General features: G+C 40.9%; 1 protein-coding gene across 1 annotated transcript in view; it reads left to right on the forward strand.

Annotated features, from left to right (window-relative positions):
- adgb (androglobin) overlaps positions 1 to 17,611 on the forward strand; it is a 344,259-nt gene that overhangs the window by 195,876 nt on the left and 130,772 nt on the right. The window contains exon 16 of the mRNA XM_060831153.1: positions 5,660 to 5,705. Within this exon, the coding sequence (XP_060687136.1) occupies positions 5,660 to 5,705 (46 nt within the window). The remainder of the gene's footprint in view (positions 1 to 5,659; positions 5,706 to 17,611) is intronic.

Raw genomic sequence — 17,611 nt, forward strand, 5'->3', positions numbered from 1 at the left:
ACACAAAAGGCAGGACAAATCCAACCAGGTTAATAACTGCTCCAGCAGTCTATTCTCAGCCATCATTAAAATGTTGGAATGGGTCATCAACAGTGCTGTCAAGCAGCATTTGCCTAGCAATGAACTGCTTACAATTTGAGTTCTGAAATGGTCTGCCAACTCCTGACCTCATTACAGCCTTGATAGAAAAGCTGGACTCCAGAAGTGACAAAAGATTGCATTTGACTGAGTGCAGCATCAAGGTTCTCTAGTCAACTTATGTTCATCTGTAAGAATGTTGGCAGCCTCGTGATTATGTCCAATGACTAACTGGCGTGCCAGCCAATTGGGATCTAATTTGTCCAGTATTACATCAGCTATGATCATAATGAAGAATATTTAATAGAATTTAACACACTATATGCAAGATAGTAAGATTTCTATTTGCAGATTCCTAAGTCAGTGTTTGCCTTTACATTAGAAACAGTTTTGTTCAGAGGAGGATTATCAGACCCGAAATGTTAATGCTAATTTCTCTTCACAGATGCTGCCAGATCTGCTGTGCTTTTCCAGCAATTTCTGTTTTTGTTTCTGACTTACAGCATCCGCAGTTCTTTTGTGTTTTTTTATTTGCCTTTAAATTGTTGGACTTTGCTGAACATGGTGAACTAGATTCAGATTTTCAGCAAGAAGCACACTTTTGGAAAATATGTCAGATTCATTCAAAAATTCCTGGCTAACCATTCATTCCCAGTGGCATCCATGGCTCAAATGGGACAGTCAACATTAACAAAGAGTGTAGGATTAAAAATAGCAAAAATGTGATATCACCCAGACATAAGCCAAATGCACCAATATGAAAGGAGAATCATAACTCAAAGGAGTGTGGATAGAGGGAATTCTAGCAATTTTAACAGACAAAAAGAGTTGGGGATGTATAACAGAAGAATGAACCCCAGGGTCGCTTAGGATAAGGTCAACAGATGTTTTAGATGTGATTTGAAATACTATTGTGCAATTAATTGTCCAAATGGAATGACAAGGTTTCTGAAATTACACATGACTTTGAAGGTTTTGCCTGAGAAGATGGTGATATTGATCAGACAGAAGAAATTGTATGAGTTACAAGAAGGTTCAGTTTTGTAATTTACATTTTAGTAGCAGACTCATTCAGTTGTCTTGAACAATGACTGCACATCTACAGTGTGTAGAGGAGATTGGTTAAAATGTCACCTAGATTCTTTAAATAATAAGGATCAAACTAAGATTAAGAGCTTTCAGAGTTCTATCTGCTTGGAGATGAGATCACTAAAAAAAAAGATGATTTCCTGCAAAATAGCTGGGGTAAATCATTTTGTCAACATAGTCATCACGTAAAGTAAAATATCCTTGTGCAAAGTCTCAAATAAAACTGGGCATGGAATATGACAAAGCAGTTATTTATAGGGTGCTGCTGTTCTACAATTCACACAATTTGGACATTATTCTATTCCTTTAACAACTCCTAATTTGTGTCATCAAAACATTAAGTAGGTGTTATTGGCCTCAGAAGATAGGAGTTTAAAGCAAGAGGATGGTACAAAAACATGTAAGGTCATTCAGATTTGTTTTCTGGCATGGCCTGAACTCTGTGCTTTCATACCCCAAATCTAAGTTCTTTACAGGTAGTGCAGATTATTATGAATTGGTAATTAGTTGTGTTCAGACACATGGGATAAGCTTTCTGTTCGAATTGCAGATAACAAACAATAGTAACTAGATGGAAGGTAAAAGTGTATTTTTAAAATGTTTGATCCATGATTGCTTTTTATAGTGCAGGACTTCTACACTTAATCGTAAGGACCTGAGGTGTGTTGCTGAACAAAGAGACCTTGGAGTTCAGGAGTGAATAGTTCCTTGAAGTAGAGTTGCAGGTAATAGGATAGTAAAGAAGGCAGGAGTATGAGGAGTATGGATAGGGTAAATAGACAAAGTCTTTTCCCCAGTGTATGGGAGTCTAAACCTAGAGGGCATAGAGTCATAGTCATAGAGTCTTAGAAATGTACAGCGTGGGAACAAACCCTTCGGTCCAACCCGTCCATGCCGACCAGATATCCCAACTCAATCTAGTCCCACCTGCCAGCACCTGGCCCATATCCCTCCAAACCTTTCCTATTCATCCAAATGCCTCTTAAATGTTGCAATTGTACCAGCCTCCACCACTTTCTCTGGCAGCTCACTGGGTGAGAGGGGAAAGATTTAAAAGGGATCTAAGGGGCAACTTTTTCACACAGCAGGTGGTGCGTGTATGGAATAAGCAGCCAGAGAAAGTGGGGGTGGGGGATGGAGCGTAGGTAATAAACATGGAGGATGGTGTTCATTTTCTGAAACTTTTAAACTTAATGCTGAGTTCCGAAAACTGTAAGGTACTTGGGCAGAAGATAAGGAGTTGCTCCTCAGGCTTGCATTGAGCTTCACTGTAGCACTAGAGCAGGTCTGAGACAGAAATGGGAACAAGGTGGTATGTTGAAGTAACAGGCAACAGGAAACTTGGGGTCAATTTACAGACAGACAGTAGGTGTTCCATATAGCAGTCACCGAGTCTGTATTTTGCTTCACTTGTATAGAGCGGACCACATTGTGAGCAGTGAATGCAGTCAACTAGATTGATGAAATACTGGTAAATCATTGCTTGAAAGGTGTGCCTGAGGCCTTGGTTGGTGAGGATGGAGGATGTAAATGGACAAGTGTTACACCTTCGGCGATTGAATGGGAAGGTGCCGTGGATGTATGGGGTGGTGTTAGGAATGGACGAGGAGTGGACTGAGGTATCCTGGAGGGAATAGTCCCTGTGGAATGCTGACAAGGGAAGAAAGGGGAATATGTGTCTTGTGGTGGCATCCCAATGGAGATGGTGGAAATGCTGTCTTCTGATCCTTTGGATGCGGAGGCTGGTGAGGTAGAAAGTGAGGATTGGACAGACCCTATCAGAGCTGTGGGAGAGGAGCAAAGGGTGGGGGCAGAAGTGCAGGAAATAGATCAACGTGGCTGAGGGCCCTGTCCACCACAATGACAGGGAATCCTCAGCTGACTAAGGGAAGAGATTTCTGAGGCCCCCCCATTGTGGAAGATCAGATACGATGGAGACCGAGAAGCTAAAAGAATGGAATTAAATCATTACAGGAAGCAAGTTGTTTAGTCAAGGCTGTTTCTATTTTTGATCTTTTCTTCTAAACCTCTGATATCTCTGTGGAGCTGTGTTGTCTTCATGTCTGTCTATGATTGTGTGTGTTTACAATTAAGTGGATCTTGTTTAAATTTGAATTGTAGCTTATTTGTTAACCATTTTTGCTGTTGCTTACAATTAGTTTTCAGTTAATTGGAAAAGACTGATGGACATTTATTTTACTCTGGATGTTAGTACAAAAAGGAGACAAATTGATCATTTTGGTGATTCAGTAAAAGAAATACATTTTTGATACAATCCATAGAGTAGTAATGGGACTTGGTTACTAATGCAGTCCCCCAGCAGGATCATATCAAGGATTTTACTTTGCAACTCAAGGACACCTAGAAATCGCATGCTGCTGCCAGATAAATCTGTTCACAACAACACACAGAATCTAAACAGGATGTGTCTTATAGATCTTAGCTTGATTTTGTAGCACTCATTCACTTTTGCTTCCTTGAAGGCTGCTAGTATCTTACTTTTCTGTTTAGTACAAAGAAGCAGCTAGCTTGTCACGATTGGGAGCACTGAACAGTCAAGAATGTGCACCTGTTTACTATACAGCACCATACTTCATCAATGCTTTACCTACAGCATATGCCAGCAGTTTACCTGGTAAACATATTACATCTGCTTCAGACAAATGGTCATGTCTGAAAGTCAAAAGTAAGCTGTTCTTATTGGGGTCAAGTGAGACTTTGGTCAGTCAGTAGGTACCACCAAAGTCAGTCAAGTGGCTTATCCGATTCCAGTCCATGGTTTGACCATGGTTCATCAGGGCTTATGCCCAAAACATCAATTCTCCTGCTTCTCAGATGCTTCCTGACCTGCTGTGCTTTTCCAGCACCACACTCTCGACTCTGATCTCCAGCATCTGCAGTCCTCACTTTCTTCTAGCTTGCCATAGTTAGTTCTGTAGTTTAAGTGCAATCCATCTAGGGATTACAGGTACACCAGCTGGGGTACTCTGGAGACATTAATCTCATGGGAGCAAGTGGGGCATTTTTCCTGCAGTGAAACAAAGGGAAAGATTAAGTATTCTGGAAGTGGATGGACAAGCAGTTAGTGGTGATGAAGGAGTAGGAGAGATGTTGAGGTATTTCTGAGTGACTAGGAAGCACAGAGAGCAGGAAGGGTTAATCGTTTGGTAGGATGAGGTGATTGAGATTCATTGAGTGAACCCAATATATGCAATGGTGAGATTTGTAGTCTTGGTGTGATAAGTTTAAGTGAGTGGTGAACCTACAAAGTTGAGATAGTGGAGAGAAGATAAGCACACTTATCAATGCAGAAGCACAGAAGGTTATTGACCTTTTGCATTGCAAGGCAATCATTTATATCAGGACTTAGCACTGATCCAGGTTGCTATCCGGATCCAAACTGTCTGAGTCTGGTGGTGTAGCGTCCTTTGACGGTCAACAGGAGAAAGGACTGCCCTCCTCTCCACCACCACCTTCCAGGTTTCTGGGATCGAGATTTGCTTTCTGAACTGTGTCCTCAGTGATAATGGTGGAGAGGCAGTTCCCACTTGCAGCAAATCTAATGATGTGCAGCTGGGCTTTACACATGACATCACAAGCATGAATGGTGGAAGATCCCACAGTGGTAAGAATTTCCACTAGTCGTGCTGCACAATCGCATAACAGGATACTGAAGAGCCCAGTTGTGTAATTATAAGGTGAAAAGTGGACAATTGTATAAGAAAAGCCTCTGCGAGCCAGGATGGATCAGACGTCATGAGTATCATTTAATAAAATACTTGAAGTGAAAATGAGAAAATTCAGATTGTGTCGAGCAGCATATGCTATGATTTCCTGTCACTCTCTTCTCCATCGGGATGACAGTTTCTCAAAGGAACAGGAAGGTTAATTCTCTTTGAAAGAGGGTCAGGTATATGGTGAACTATCTGGTGGTCATTGAGAACCACGTCAGCTAAACCTGTGCCATAAAGCCAATTGGGTTCCAATATGGTTCTTGGGTTATGTAAAGCCTGACAATCCAGTTATGTAACTTAACGAGCACAGCATATTTTCTGCTGATATTTGTTTGAAGCAGACTTATTTTGTACAAGTTCCTCAATCCAAGCTTATTAAATTTCTATTATGAATCAGAATTTTTGATCAATCAGCACCAACATTTTGACAGTTACATGCACATTGATCGAGAAATTAATGGGACATTTTATTACATTAAAGGTGATATATAAATGACTGTTGTATGTGGATCACAAGGCCTTGCAGTGTTTCTTTTTATGTAGCCAATGCAAAGGAATATCACTCCTGCTATGAAACATAATGTTTCTTGTCAGTTGAAAGAAAATTGTTTTCCAAGGTGATGCAGCCAACAACATGTCACGCTTTCTGGAATCACCAGCTGAAAAAAACCTTTCCTTTAGTAAACTCCCAACTTGTAGATATATTTTTGTATACCATCCTTCTGACTGTGCATTTTGCTTTGTTTTTGTTTTGGCAGGAAGATACTATGTTTGTTCGACCCCCACTGGAGAGTTTAATTGAAGGTGAGTTACCACACAGAACAAAGTTTTGTGAGTGGGATATCAGAATATAAGGTTGAGACAAGCAACTGAAAAGTAAGCTATTATCCTTGTCATTATTCTAATGGTACTTATATGTGATCTTGGTAAGGAGGAGTTGCTTAATCTTCCTGGTGTTTGGTTTCATTATTAAACAACTGAATAATGGAATTTTCTGCTCTTTGAGCAATTCTTTCCTTATATCATTAATAATGGCTTTAATTTTAGTTTCCATTTATTTATAATTTCAACCAAGGATAAAATACTTCAGTAAAACTGCGATGTGGAGATGCTGGTATAGGATTGGGGTGGACAAAGTCAGAAGTCACATGACACCAGGTGACTTCTGACTCAGTAAAACTGAACAAACGAACAGGTGAGCAGAAAGCAAAGAGCAACTAACATACATCCATTATACATGAAACTTTCGAAGTTGTCAGCACATAAGGAGGCCATTCAATGCATTTTATTCTGCTGGATCCTTTATAAAATTAGTACTATTCAATCTCATGTCTTGCTGCTTCAAATATTTATCCAATTTTCTGTCTTGAGAACATTTCTTCCAAATTTGAAGTTCAAGCCTTTTATTATCAGGGCCCAAGATTTTCTTGTAAGCGACTGGCTTCTTATTCTTTGAAATAGCCAATTGAATCTTGTATGCAATATTTTTAAACAGATGCAATATGTAGGGATGGTACTGGTGCTCCCTTGTGCAAATTATAAAATTCTTAATGATTTGAAGATTACCTACAGTGTGGAAACAGGCCCAACCAGTCCACACCGACCCTCCAAAGAGTAACCCACCCAGATCCATTTCCCCTCTGACTAATGCACCTAACACTATGGGAAATTTAACATGGCCAATTCACCTAACTTGCACATCTTTGGACTGTAGGAGGAAACCGGAGCACCCAGAGTAAACCCACGCAGACACGGGGAGAATGTGCAAATTCCCCACACGCAGTCACCCGAGGCTGGAATCAAACCTGGGACCCTGGTGCTACGAGGCAGCAGTGCTAACCACTGAGCCATTGTGCCACCGAGTGTTGGGCTGGGGTGTACAAAGTTAAAAATCACACGACACCAGGTTATAGTCCAACAGGTTTATCTGGAAGCACTAACTTTTAGAGCACTGCTCTTTCATCAGACGGTTGTCATGCTCATTTCTTCAAGTGCGCAAACAGAAGCTGTTTGGCTAATATTGTCTATGCTGGTGTTAGCTTCCAACTGGAACTGTCAACTGCATTCCTATTACCATTTCCTTTTCCCAAGTGCGGAATCATAGACATTACATGGATGTTATTTTCTCTATTCTGTAAATCAATGTATCTTTCAGCTCTGAAATAGCTGCTACTCAATCACTATCTGTCACCAAATAATTGGGACAATTCTTGGCAGCATATGGTTGTGAATACTATGTGACAAACCTGCAGCTCAGTCTCTTCATTTACTTTTGCTGTCCCCTAACATGCAGTGGTTTTCCTTTTAAACAGTTTCTTCAAGACTGCAGATTTTCTTGATGGTAATTTCCAACTTCCTTTTCCTCTCTAAAGTCATTATAAATTCCTTCAAACAGTTTCTACCAAAGAATTGAAAAATGGATGTTACCAAACTTACAGATTACATGCAATGGAACTGTGACTACAGTAAATTACCTCTCCTCATCCTAAATTACTTCTCTCCTCCATTGTCTAACTAGGATATCCTTACCTGGTCTCATTCCTATCTATCCTGTTATTGCTAAAGAGTATTCCATAATGGGGATTTTTCTTGCTCCTGCATCATTATGTTTGGAATCAACCAAGAATTGGCTGCCTCAATCTACCATTGCCAACTTTGTCTCCAGCTGTTGAGGTCCTAAGTTCTGGAATTACCACTACTCCTCTGTGCTGCTTAAAACCTAAGTTTTGTACCAAATGTTTAATGTTATTCCATTGAAGCACTTTGAAGTTTTAGATTAGATTCCCTACAGTGTGGAAACAAGCCCTTTGGCCCAACAAGTCAACACTGACCCTCCGAAGAGTAACCCATCCAGACCCATTTCCCTCTGACTAATGCACCTAACATTATGGGCAATTTAGCATGGCCATTTCACCTGACCTGCATGTCTTTTGGACTGTGAGAGGAAACTGGAGCAGGGATAATGCAATGTAGATGTAGGTTGGTTTTGAGGAACATCATATTCTATTTCCCTCTTTTAAACTGATTTGAACGTTCCACGCCTGGTTCTCTGTCCTGGCAAATTACTGCCCTCTCTCCAGTCTCCATTTCAAGTAGACTGTTTCTGTTTATTGAATGTTTTTCAAGAAAGTGACTCGCTACTAACTCTCAATGATAGAGTTGAGCAATAAATGCTGTCCTTCTTGTGATTCCCACATCTGTAATCAATCTGCTGCTAAAATACTTACTCACACCTTTGTCACCTCCACATTTGACTATTCCAATGCTCTTCTGATTTCCAAATCTCTTGCTCACCAACTCTCCAAATTCTGTAAATTTTAAATTATTTCTAACCTGCTTTTTCTCCTTCCACCTGTGTCACTACATTGGCTCATGTAAGCTGGATAACTCTATTTTAAAATTTCCAACCTCTCCTTCAACCTATACATCCACCCCACCCTGCAACCCAAACCCCAGAATGCTCTATTACTGAAACTCTGGCATCGTCTGCATCCCCATTTCCTGGTCCCTTGGGACTTAACTTAAAACCGGTCTCTTTGATCATATGTTTGGCATTTCTAGCATTGTCTTTGGTTCACCATTCATTTTGTCTGATTGCATCTTTTGATGTTTTTTTCATTGCAAGTTGTTTTCAATAAACAATCTGTCATACAGGTAGCAACAGTTAGCATAGATTATAAATATGTTGCATGAAAACAATGGCAGTTAATTGCTGAGCCTCTGTGGCATCATGTGTAACAGTGCCACTCCCACCTTCTTGACTTCACTGATATCATGTTGTTTGCTCATTTATTAATATCATTCCTAATTACAGGTGGAACTACTTATTCTAATTTCTTATTCTGTAAATACATGGGCACTTTATGAACTTTAAGCTTTTTCTCTCTTAGTCATTTCCTGGCAAGCACTTTCATAAATCACTTGCCTTTACTTCATAATAAATCAGTATCATGTGTCGGTTTTTATCATGCCTGTATATGAGGCTTTTCAGGGCTTTCTCATGAACACTTGCTGCATATCTTCATGTTTTACTTAGAATTCTACAGTTTCTCCTCATTCCTACACAGGTACACAAATTTACTTTGCCTGTTCATCAATACCACCTGTTCACATTTGTCCTTTGTCCCTTGCTTATGCATGCATTCTCCAGAAGAAGCTATTTGGCACAACTCACATTAATAGATTAAAGAGAATCTGCTGAATTGAGCTTTCCGAATCATCATCTTTCCAACAATTAGCAAATTTCCTCACGTTTACCTGGATTTATGATGGGTTTATTTCTTGTTCTGGTTGAATGTCTGTTTAACCAATGCATTATCGATGCTCAGCTCTGTGTGTGTGTTTTTGCTAATTAAATCTCCCATCACAGAGTTCGTGAGAGTATAATTTTCAACGATTAGTTGGAAACCAAAACATTTAATTGAAGTCCCCTTCAAAAGATGAAATCATATAATTTGAGGGATATTTAAAGATGAGCTGGAAGTGTCATGATTTTAATCCAGAGAATCTTTAAGTGGTATATCGACACTGTTACACTGGCTACTGTATAATCCCACATTACCTGAACATGACTGAGTCCATTCTGGTGGAATTGTAAGTTTGTAAAGCATAGTCAGCTGACTATTCATCTATTGCTATTTGCTGGGTGTGTGAGCCATACAAAAATTAATTGCTGCAGTGACTTCTATAGACAGTGTTGACCATACTTCAGGAACAGTCAGAGGCTGATCATACCTTGAAAGATAAGCGCTTGGAAGGTCCGATGCAATGACTATGTGGTGGTGAATCAACTCCACAGAAGCCAGTACCCTGTCACCAAATCACCCTTTATTTACACATGAAAACTCCTTAACTCTAGTACTGCCTCTTCAGAGTCAGCTATTAGATTGCCTGGATCGCTGAAACACCTATTTTTGCCATCTTTAAAAGAGACAAAACTGAAACTTCAGAGACAGCTCAGGTTGTGGGGCATAGGCTCCTGTAGGATGTACGGGAGCCTGGCACCAATGTGAAATTCCACCTGAGCACAGGTACACGCAGACGAGTTTCCACCACACATCTGAGCATCCTCCAACTGGTGCACAGTGCCGGATCCAGGCACCGCCGTCTCAAGGCAGTGAATGACAATGGCCATGAACCGGATGTCCACCACCACCTTGTGCCACTCCTCTTTTTTCCTGTCAGCCAGGGCTCCTTGATTGAACTTGTTATGGACCAGGCAAAACATTTCAAGAAGGGAGCCCAGACCCTAACTTTGAGTTGTTTTGAGCAAGTGGAAAGTAGATACTCCAGGACTGATGTGGCTGGTCAAAAGCACTTGGTCTTAAACAAATTAGCATTTATTTACAGAGTACTGAATGAAACACAAACAAAAAAGAGAAAACAGTAGAGAATAACTCAACCTATCTGAAAACCCAACAGACGATCCCAACATAATGATACTGTTATGGACTAAGCCAAACCACTCAAAACATTCTTAAGCAGGCAGTTCAGATCATAATTTGTAAATTTGTGATTTGTTTCGGTAAGTGTACAGTGAAAATTGCCCGGATTACATTAGCTAGGTTGACTACTAGATTTTAGAACAGACAAAAATTTATTCACGAAATTATACAATGAAACACAAAGAACAGAATAAAGAACCCCCTACAGAACTCAGACTATCCAACTAGACTTAATTATGCTGTTTCGAATATACACAACAGTCCCAATAAGCAAACTCCCTTTGAAAACCATAAATGGAACACATACTGACAGGTTGAAGTTGAAGGGCAGAAAAAGAGAGAGTTTCTACACAGCTCCCTGTTGAGCTCCTCACCAAGTCAGACTGAACTGCTTAGCTCAGCTTGTTAGAGAGCTGACCACTCCCTTTCTTTATACAGGTCACTTCTAAAACCTGACCACTTTGACCTGAAGTCTCATCTGTTTACATATAAACAAACGGCCTCTCAAAATTCTTTTCATCTCTCTATGAAACTAGACTGATCGGAGCCCGGCCCAGTTCAATACCTCTCTGAAACAAATCAAGGACAGTGCATCCTTGAGCCAAGGAACAACTTTCAGAAAAAAAGGAACTAGCTTTGTGACACCTCCCCCCTTAAAAAAAAGAACCATCAATACCAAAAGATGGCTTCATTTTTAACCCTTCAAAACCCAGTTAGTAGTCTAAACACACATATACACTGTACTAACTATAGACGTGCAAACATGCACAACCCCATGCAAATTCATGCCACTGTACACCCACCACCGAACACCTCCATAGCTCATTCAAAGACTCAATAATGCATCGGCAACCACGCTTTCACTACCTGCCACCTTCACAATTGTCAAACTGAATGGCTGCAAAAACAAGCTCCATCTAAACAGTCTGGCATTTTTGTCCTTAAATTTTTCCACAAATGTCAATGAGTTGTGATCAGTGTCTATGATTGTCTCAGATACATTACTGGTAATGTAAACACTGAAATGTTGTAACGCCAACTCCAAGCTTAAAATCTCTTTCTCCACTGTTGAATATTGACGAATGTTCACCTTCCTGGAAAAATACTGGATGGGCCTTTCTATCCCTTCGTCTTCCTCCTGCAGGAGCACAGCACCAAGACCCACATCATTGCATTGATAGCCACCTTGAAAGGCTTTGTGTAATCCAGTATGACTATCCTGGTACAGTGGTTCACACAGTGTTTAGGCTGCCCACTGAATCTTTTTTAACAATTTGGTGAGTGGAGCAGCCACACTGCTAAAGTTAAGCACAAACATTTGGTAAAATCCATTTAACCCCAGGAACCGTAGTACTGCTTCTTTTGTCGGCGGTGTGGGAAATTCCTCATTTACTTTCGTTTTTGCATCTCATTGGGGCATTTGTCCATGTCCAATAACATGTCCCAGGAAGGTGAGCTGGGCTTTGGCAAATTCACTTTTAGCTAGGTTTACCACCAAGCCTGCCTTCTGAAGTCAATCAAGCGAATCCAATAAGTGCTGTAAATGTTCCTTCCATGAGTGAGTAAAAATCAGCAGGTCACCAATATACACCAACAGTTGTGTAATCCAGCAATGACCTTATTAGTCAGACTGTGAAATGTGACTGGAGCATTTTTCATACTGAATGACATGACTTTGAACTGATATAGTCCAGTCAGCGTTACGAAAGCTTTGCTTTCTCTGACAGAGGTACTTGCCAGTAGCCTCTGAGCAAGGCCAACTTAGAAATGTAAGTTGCTTGTCCCACTTTTTCAACACAGTCCTCCAAGCGTGCAACTGGATATGCATCAATCTTTGCAATGGCGTTGACTTTGTGATAGTACACACATAACCGTTGGGTACCATCTGGCTTTGGCACCATGAATATAGGTGAGCTCCAGTCACTGTAACTCACTTTGATTATGCCATCTTGGAGCATGCGCTCTATCTCCTCTGAACCTGTGCCAACTTTAGAGGGTTATGCTTATAAGGATGTTGCTTAATCGGAACAGCATCTCCTATAGAATCCATCTACCCTACCAGGCCCGCTGTCAAGGAAAGGCCGCCAGCATTCTCAAAGATTCATCCGACCCTGGCAATGCTTTTCTTCACCTCTATGATCAGGGATTAGGTACAGAAGCCTGAACACACACACCAGCTGGTTTTGTAACAGTTTCTACCCTATTGTTGTTCAAATACTGAATGGACTCAAACACTCTTAACATTTGCCTGTACCTGTGTTTTTGTTTTTGCCACTGTTTACCTATTATTTACTTATCTATGCTACCTAACTATGTGATCAGCCAGTATTGCTTACAAAACAAAGCTTTTCACTGTGCCTCAGTACATGTGGCAAGAAATTCAATTCAATTCAATTCAATTCCTATATCTACATCATGCACAATTAAGTTAGTACATCCCAGTTTATTTCCGCAAATCTTCCCATGTGATAGTAATAACTCTTTCAGGTCATTTCACTTTTCTTGTGGAAGGTAACTCAATAATTTATCCCAATTTTTGACAACTTCCTCATTGTCCAATTTGATTTGAGGAATGTCCAATTCAGAACCTTCTGAACTTGGTTCATCCTTCTGTGCTGTAATCATTAACACCTTCTCCTCTTGCTTTCCTTCCCCATCAAAATACCTTTTGAGCATATTCACATGACACACTCTGTGAGATTTCTTCCTGTCTTGGGTCCTTGTCAAGTAGTTCACCTCACTCAATTTCTTCTCAATTTAATATGGTACACTAAACCTTGCTTTTAAAGGCTCACCTGTTACTGGATGTAACACCTTATCCCCCAATTGCAAAATTGTGAATTTGTGATTTCTTATTCGCTTCTTGTTTCATTGTTTGCTGTGATACTTTTAAATGCTGTCCAGCCAACTCTCCAGCTCTGTTTAATTGCTCTATAAAAGGTAACACATAGTCCAAATGGGTGGTCTCTGCATTCTGACTTATTAGTTTCTCCTTAATCAATTTTAAAGGTCCTCTTACATCATACCCAAAAATTAATTCAAATGGACTGAATTTGGTCGATTCATTCGGTGCATCTCTGATCGCAAAAAATACAAATGGAATTCCCTTCTCCCAATTTGATGAATCTGCCCATTTCTCATCTGCTTGAATGTGTGATGGTCTCCATTTCCTCATTAAAACATCATTTGTTAAGTAATAACACACAGGAAGACATTCACTCTCCTTCTGATATGACTGTTTTAACTCCTCACCTTTCTGCTTAGTAGAGCTAAAGATACATGCATGTTTACCTATTTGCTCCTTTTCTGTTCCACTTATCTGATTGAAGAAAGTTTTGGATAACACTATGTCATCTTCTTTATCTGTGCCTTTTGATCTCTCCTGCTTCAGCTTGTGCCTCTGTGATCATGTGACCACACAATCAGGGAAAATTCCTGGATAAACATCTTCCATGTCTTCAGTTGCCTGCATCTTCACTGGCTTTTCAACTAGAGTAGGCAGCACACCTACCAGTGAATCAGCGATATCATTTGCAAGGACAAACTGTATTCCTACATCTGAGAGTTTGTCCAGTGCTCCAACCACAAATTCTTCATTCTTCTCTGGATTCTCTGGCCTCACTTTACATAATTGAGCACTTTTTGTCTCACCATGAATTCCTGTTACCAGTACCTTTTCTGGCAATAGTCCCTCAGGAGTGCAGATCTCCTCATCCCTCAGCATTACAGACTGAGAGGATCCTGTGTCCCTTAATATTGTAACCACCTTACCTACTGCTCCTGGCCTATGTGAATAAACTTTACCCTTGCATGTATGTTTTTTAAGCAGATCTGGCACTTCCACTTAAACCAACCTCTGATCAACTTGTACACTCTGAGGCAGTTGTCTAACTTCCCTGGTGCTTTTTGTTACTAGTCCAATAAAACTTCCAGGCTTGTCTGGTTTTCCTACATCTGGCTTTCTCCTGGCCCACCAACACTGTGATTTTGTGTGGCCCACTTTATTACAATGGAAACACCAGACTTCTTTGTCCCCCTCAAGGGTTTCTTTTTTTATCCTGTGGTAAGTTACCCTTATGATCTTCACTGAGATCTACCTTTCCCTTTCCACGTGAGGATTTCTCTTTGCCCCAATTTCTATCCCTCGTGGACTGAAATTGATTCTGGAAACCAAACCGAGTTTTATGGACCAGCTCGTAATCATCAGCCCCTTCAGCTGCTCACCTTGCTGTTTTAACTCTCTGCTCTTCCACATGAGTTTGCACTACTTCAGGCAGTGAGTTTTGAATTCCTCCAAAATAACCATCTAAGAGCATCATAGGTTTGCTCTATTTTTAATGCCCTTACCTACCTATCAAAACTACTTTGCTTAATTGTTTCAAACTTAATGTAGGTTTGACCAGGTTCCCTCCTTAGATTCCTGAAACATTGTCTGTCGGCTTCTGGCACAAGCTCATATGCACTTAAGATGTCTGTCTTCACCTCTTCATACACCCCAGATACACCCTCTAACAGTAATGCAAATACCTCATTAGTTCGACCTACAAGTTTTTGTTTGGGTCAACACCGCATGGTCACTGGCCACTGCATTTGTTTAGCCACCTTTTCAAAATGAGATGAAAAAGTTGTCTACATCCTTCTCGTCAGGTTTAGGCAATGCTTGAATATATTTAAACAGGTTTTCATCAGGCCTTTTGCTACCATGGGTTTGCTCATCCTCACTAGGCTTACCTTCAGCCTTCATCTCCATCCTTTTAAACTGACTTTCCTCTGTAAGTGACAATTTCTGCCAATTTCAAACTCCTTCTTTCTTCCTTTCCTTTCTCTCTCTTTCTCTCTCTTTCTCTCTCTCTTTTTCCTACTGAAGCAATTCATTCTTTTTCTCTTTCCGCTGCTTTTAATCCTAATTCAAACAGTTTCATTTCTGTTGCCCTTTCCTTATCTTTTGTCTGTAGCTCAAGCTCCTTCATTATAATTGAATTTTAACCATCTCCAAAGATTCTGATAGCAATTTTAAATACTGAGTGATTGCTGTAATTATCTAATCTTTCCTCACGGAAAGAGGCAGCTCCAATTCCAGATTGTCTGCAAAGTCCAGCAGCTTGGACTTATTCACCTTTTGTAAAACCCCCAAGTCATTTCTTCCGTCCCCAGAAAACTTGTGGTGACTGAAAGAGCCATTGCTATCCCAAGCACTGTTTAAACCAACCGAACAACATCCAGAACAAAAGACTCTTAATACCTACCACACACTGCCTTCAAGTCAAACAGCCCTAACCTCAAATCGGAGCTATGGAACAGATCCCACAAAGAGCGTCAATCTGTTATGGACCAGGCCACACCTCCTGGAGTCTCTGCGTTTATGTCCCCTCTGAAAACAAAAACCAACAACTACATAACCTTGTTAAAGGAGCAGCATTGTTACAGACCACATTAACAGCCCCAATTGGGGAAGTCATATTCTGTGAGGTCCAGCTAACTGACCTCATTGCAGTCACAACATCTCTCCCCCTCTAAGCCTGATGACATGGGCCGGTCATTTTTCTCAGAGAGCCTCTTGGGGCATTTTGGCACCAGGGCAGGTTCCTTCAACTCGGCATCTGATTCAGGGGACATGTAACACACAGGAGCTCACCTCTTGTGCAAGGAATACCTTGGTAGAATTTCATTTTCTTCTTTTGCTGGCAAAGGCTTTGAGGTAGCTATATCTGACATGTCCATTTCAGATTCAGAGGACTAATCAATGCTTAGTGCAGAGGGTGAACCTACAGGCCCTTTTAGTCTTTCCATGTGTTCTGAGGGACGCGGCATGTTTTGCTCCTACACTGTTTGCAAATTCATAGCTTTCATATGGTGCATGTGCTTGTTCAGCACCTACCCAAACTTTATATGTCACTGGTCCTGACCTCGCATCAACCATGCCTCATCTGCCTCTTACCCATGTAGGATTATTTCTGTGATTCTTGGACCAAATGTCACCTCCTACATGAAACGGTCTCTCACTTGGCAGAGCTGTGTGTCTGGCATTGGCATTCCTGGTGCTATTTCTCCTCCCCCGCCCAGGTCCAGGAAGTCCAGACTTAACCTGGTGTGGAGTCTTGTACCGATTAGCAGCTCAGCTGATGCTATACCTGTAATTGCATGTGGGGTGGTCCTGTAAACGAATAAGAACCATGATAGATTGGTATCAAGTGAGGCTGAAGGCTGTTTCTTCAAGCCTGCCTTCAAAGTTTGTACTGCTCTTTCCACCAGATTTTTGGATTACTGGTGGTATGGTGCTGAACTTATATGTTCAATCCTATTCGACTTTAGAAAATACCCTGCTGGTAAATGATGACCCATTATCTGTGACCAACACTTTGGGAGTCTGTGTATTTCAAAAGATATGCGCAGTTTTCTGTCATCACCCCCACATTAACAAATGAACTTTATGCATGTCTAATCACTATGAGTGGACACCTACAGTGACTAAGAACCTTGAACCCATGAAAAGTCCTGCATAGTTGACAGTCAACTGAGTCCAAGGTTTACCTAGCCATTCCCACAAATGTGGGGTACCTGCTGGCAGTAATCTTTGTCCTTATTGGCACGCTGGGCACTGCCCCACCAATGTGGTTATGTCAGCATCGAAGCCTGGCCACCCGACATAACTTCTCACCAGCATCATTTTGAAGACCCTGGATGGTCTGGTGGAGTTCAGTCAGTATTTGGTGGCGATCTTTCCTCGGGACAATCACTCTTGTTCCCTATAATGATATGCCATTCTCTCCCATGAACTCATCTCTCCAGTTCCAAAAGGTTTAATTTCTAGTTGTGACTGCCCTTTGGTTTTCCCCATCACCACCAGTTTTTTAAGTTTTGTAAGGACTGGAGTTTTCTGCACCTAAAGTCTGATATTGTCAGCTCTGACAGGGAGCATGTCCAGAAAATTTAATATCATTATAGTCTCTTCCACTGGTGTATGTGTTAATGGGTGATTGTTCAATGCATCACAACTGCTGCTCAGCCTCCCAGACAAATTGTTCTAACTAGTAATTATACACATTTGGTATTAGAGCCCACTGTTGAATGTGGCCCAAAGCTATGGGTGGCACTGCTTTGACCTCATTGAGCAGATCAAGTAGCATTTGTGGCCCATGATTATGACAAATGTTTGACCATAAACGTATTGGTGGAACTTTCTGACTCCAAATATGACCACTAATCCTTTATTCTCCATCTGGGCATATTACACTGTGCATTAGCCAAAGCCTTGGATGCATACAC

This window comes from Hemiscyllium ocellatum, chromosome 10, assembly GCF_020745735.1.
Source record: "Hemiscyllium ocellatum isolate sHemOce1 chromosome 10, sHemOce1.pat.X.cur, whole genome shotgun sequence".
Taxonomy (NCBI): domain Eukaryota; kingdom Metazoa; phylum Chordata; class Chondrichthyes; order Orectolobiformes; family Hemiscylliidae; genus Hemiscyllium; species Hemiscyllium ocellatum.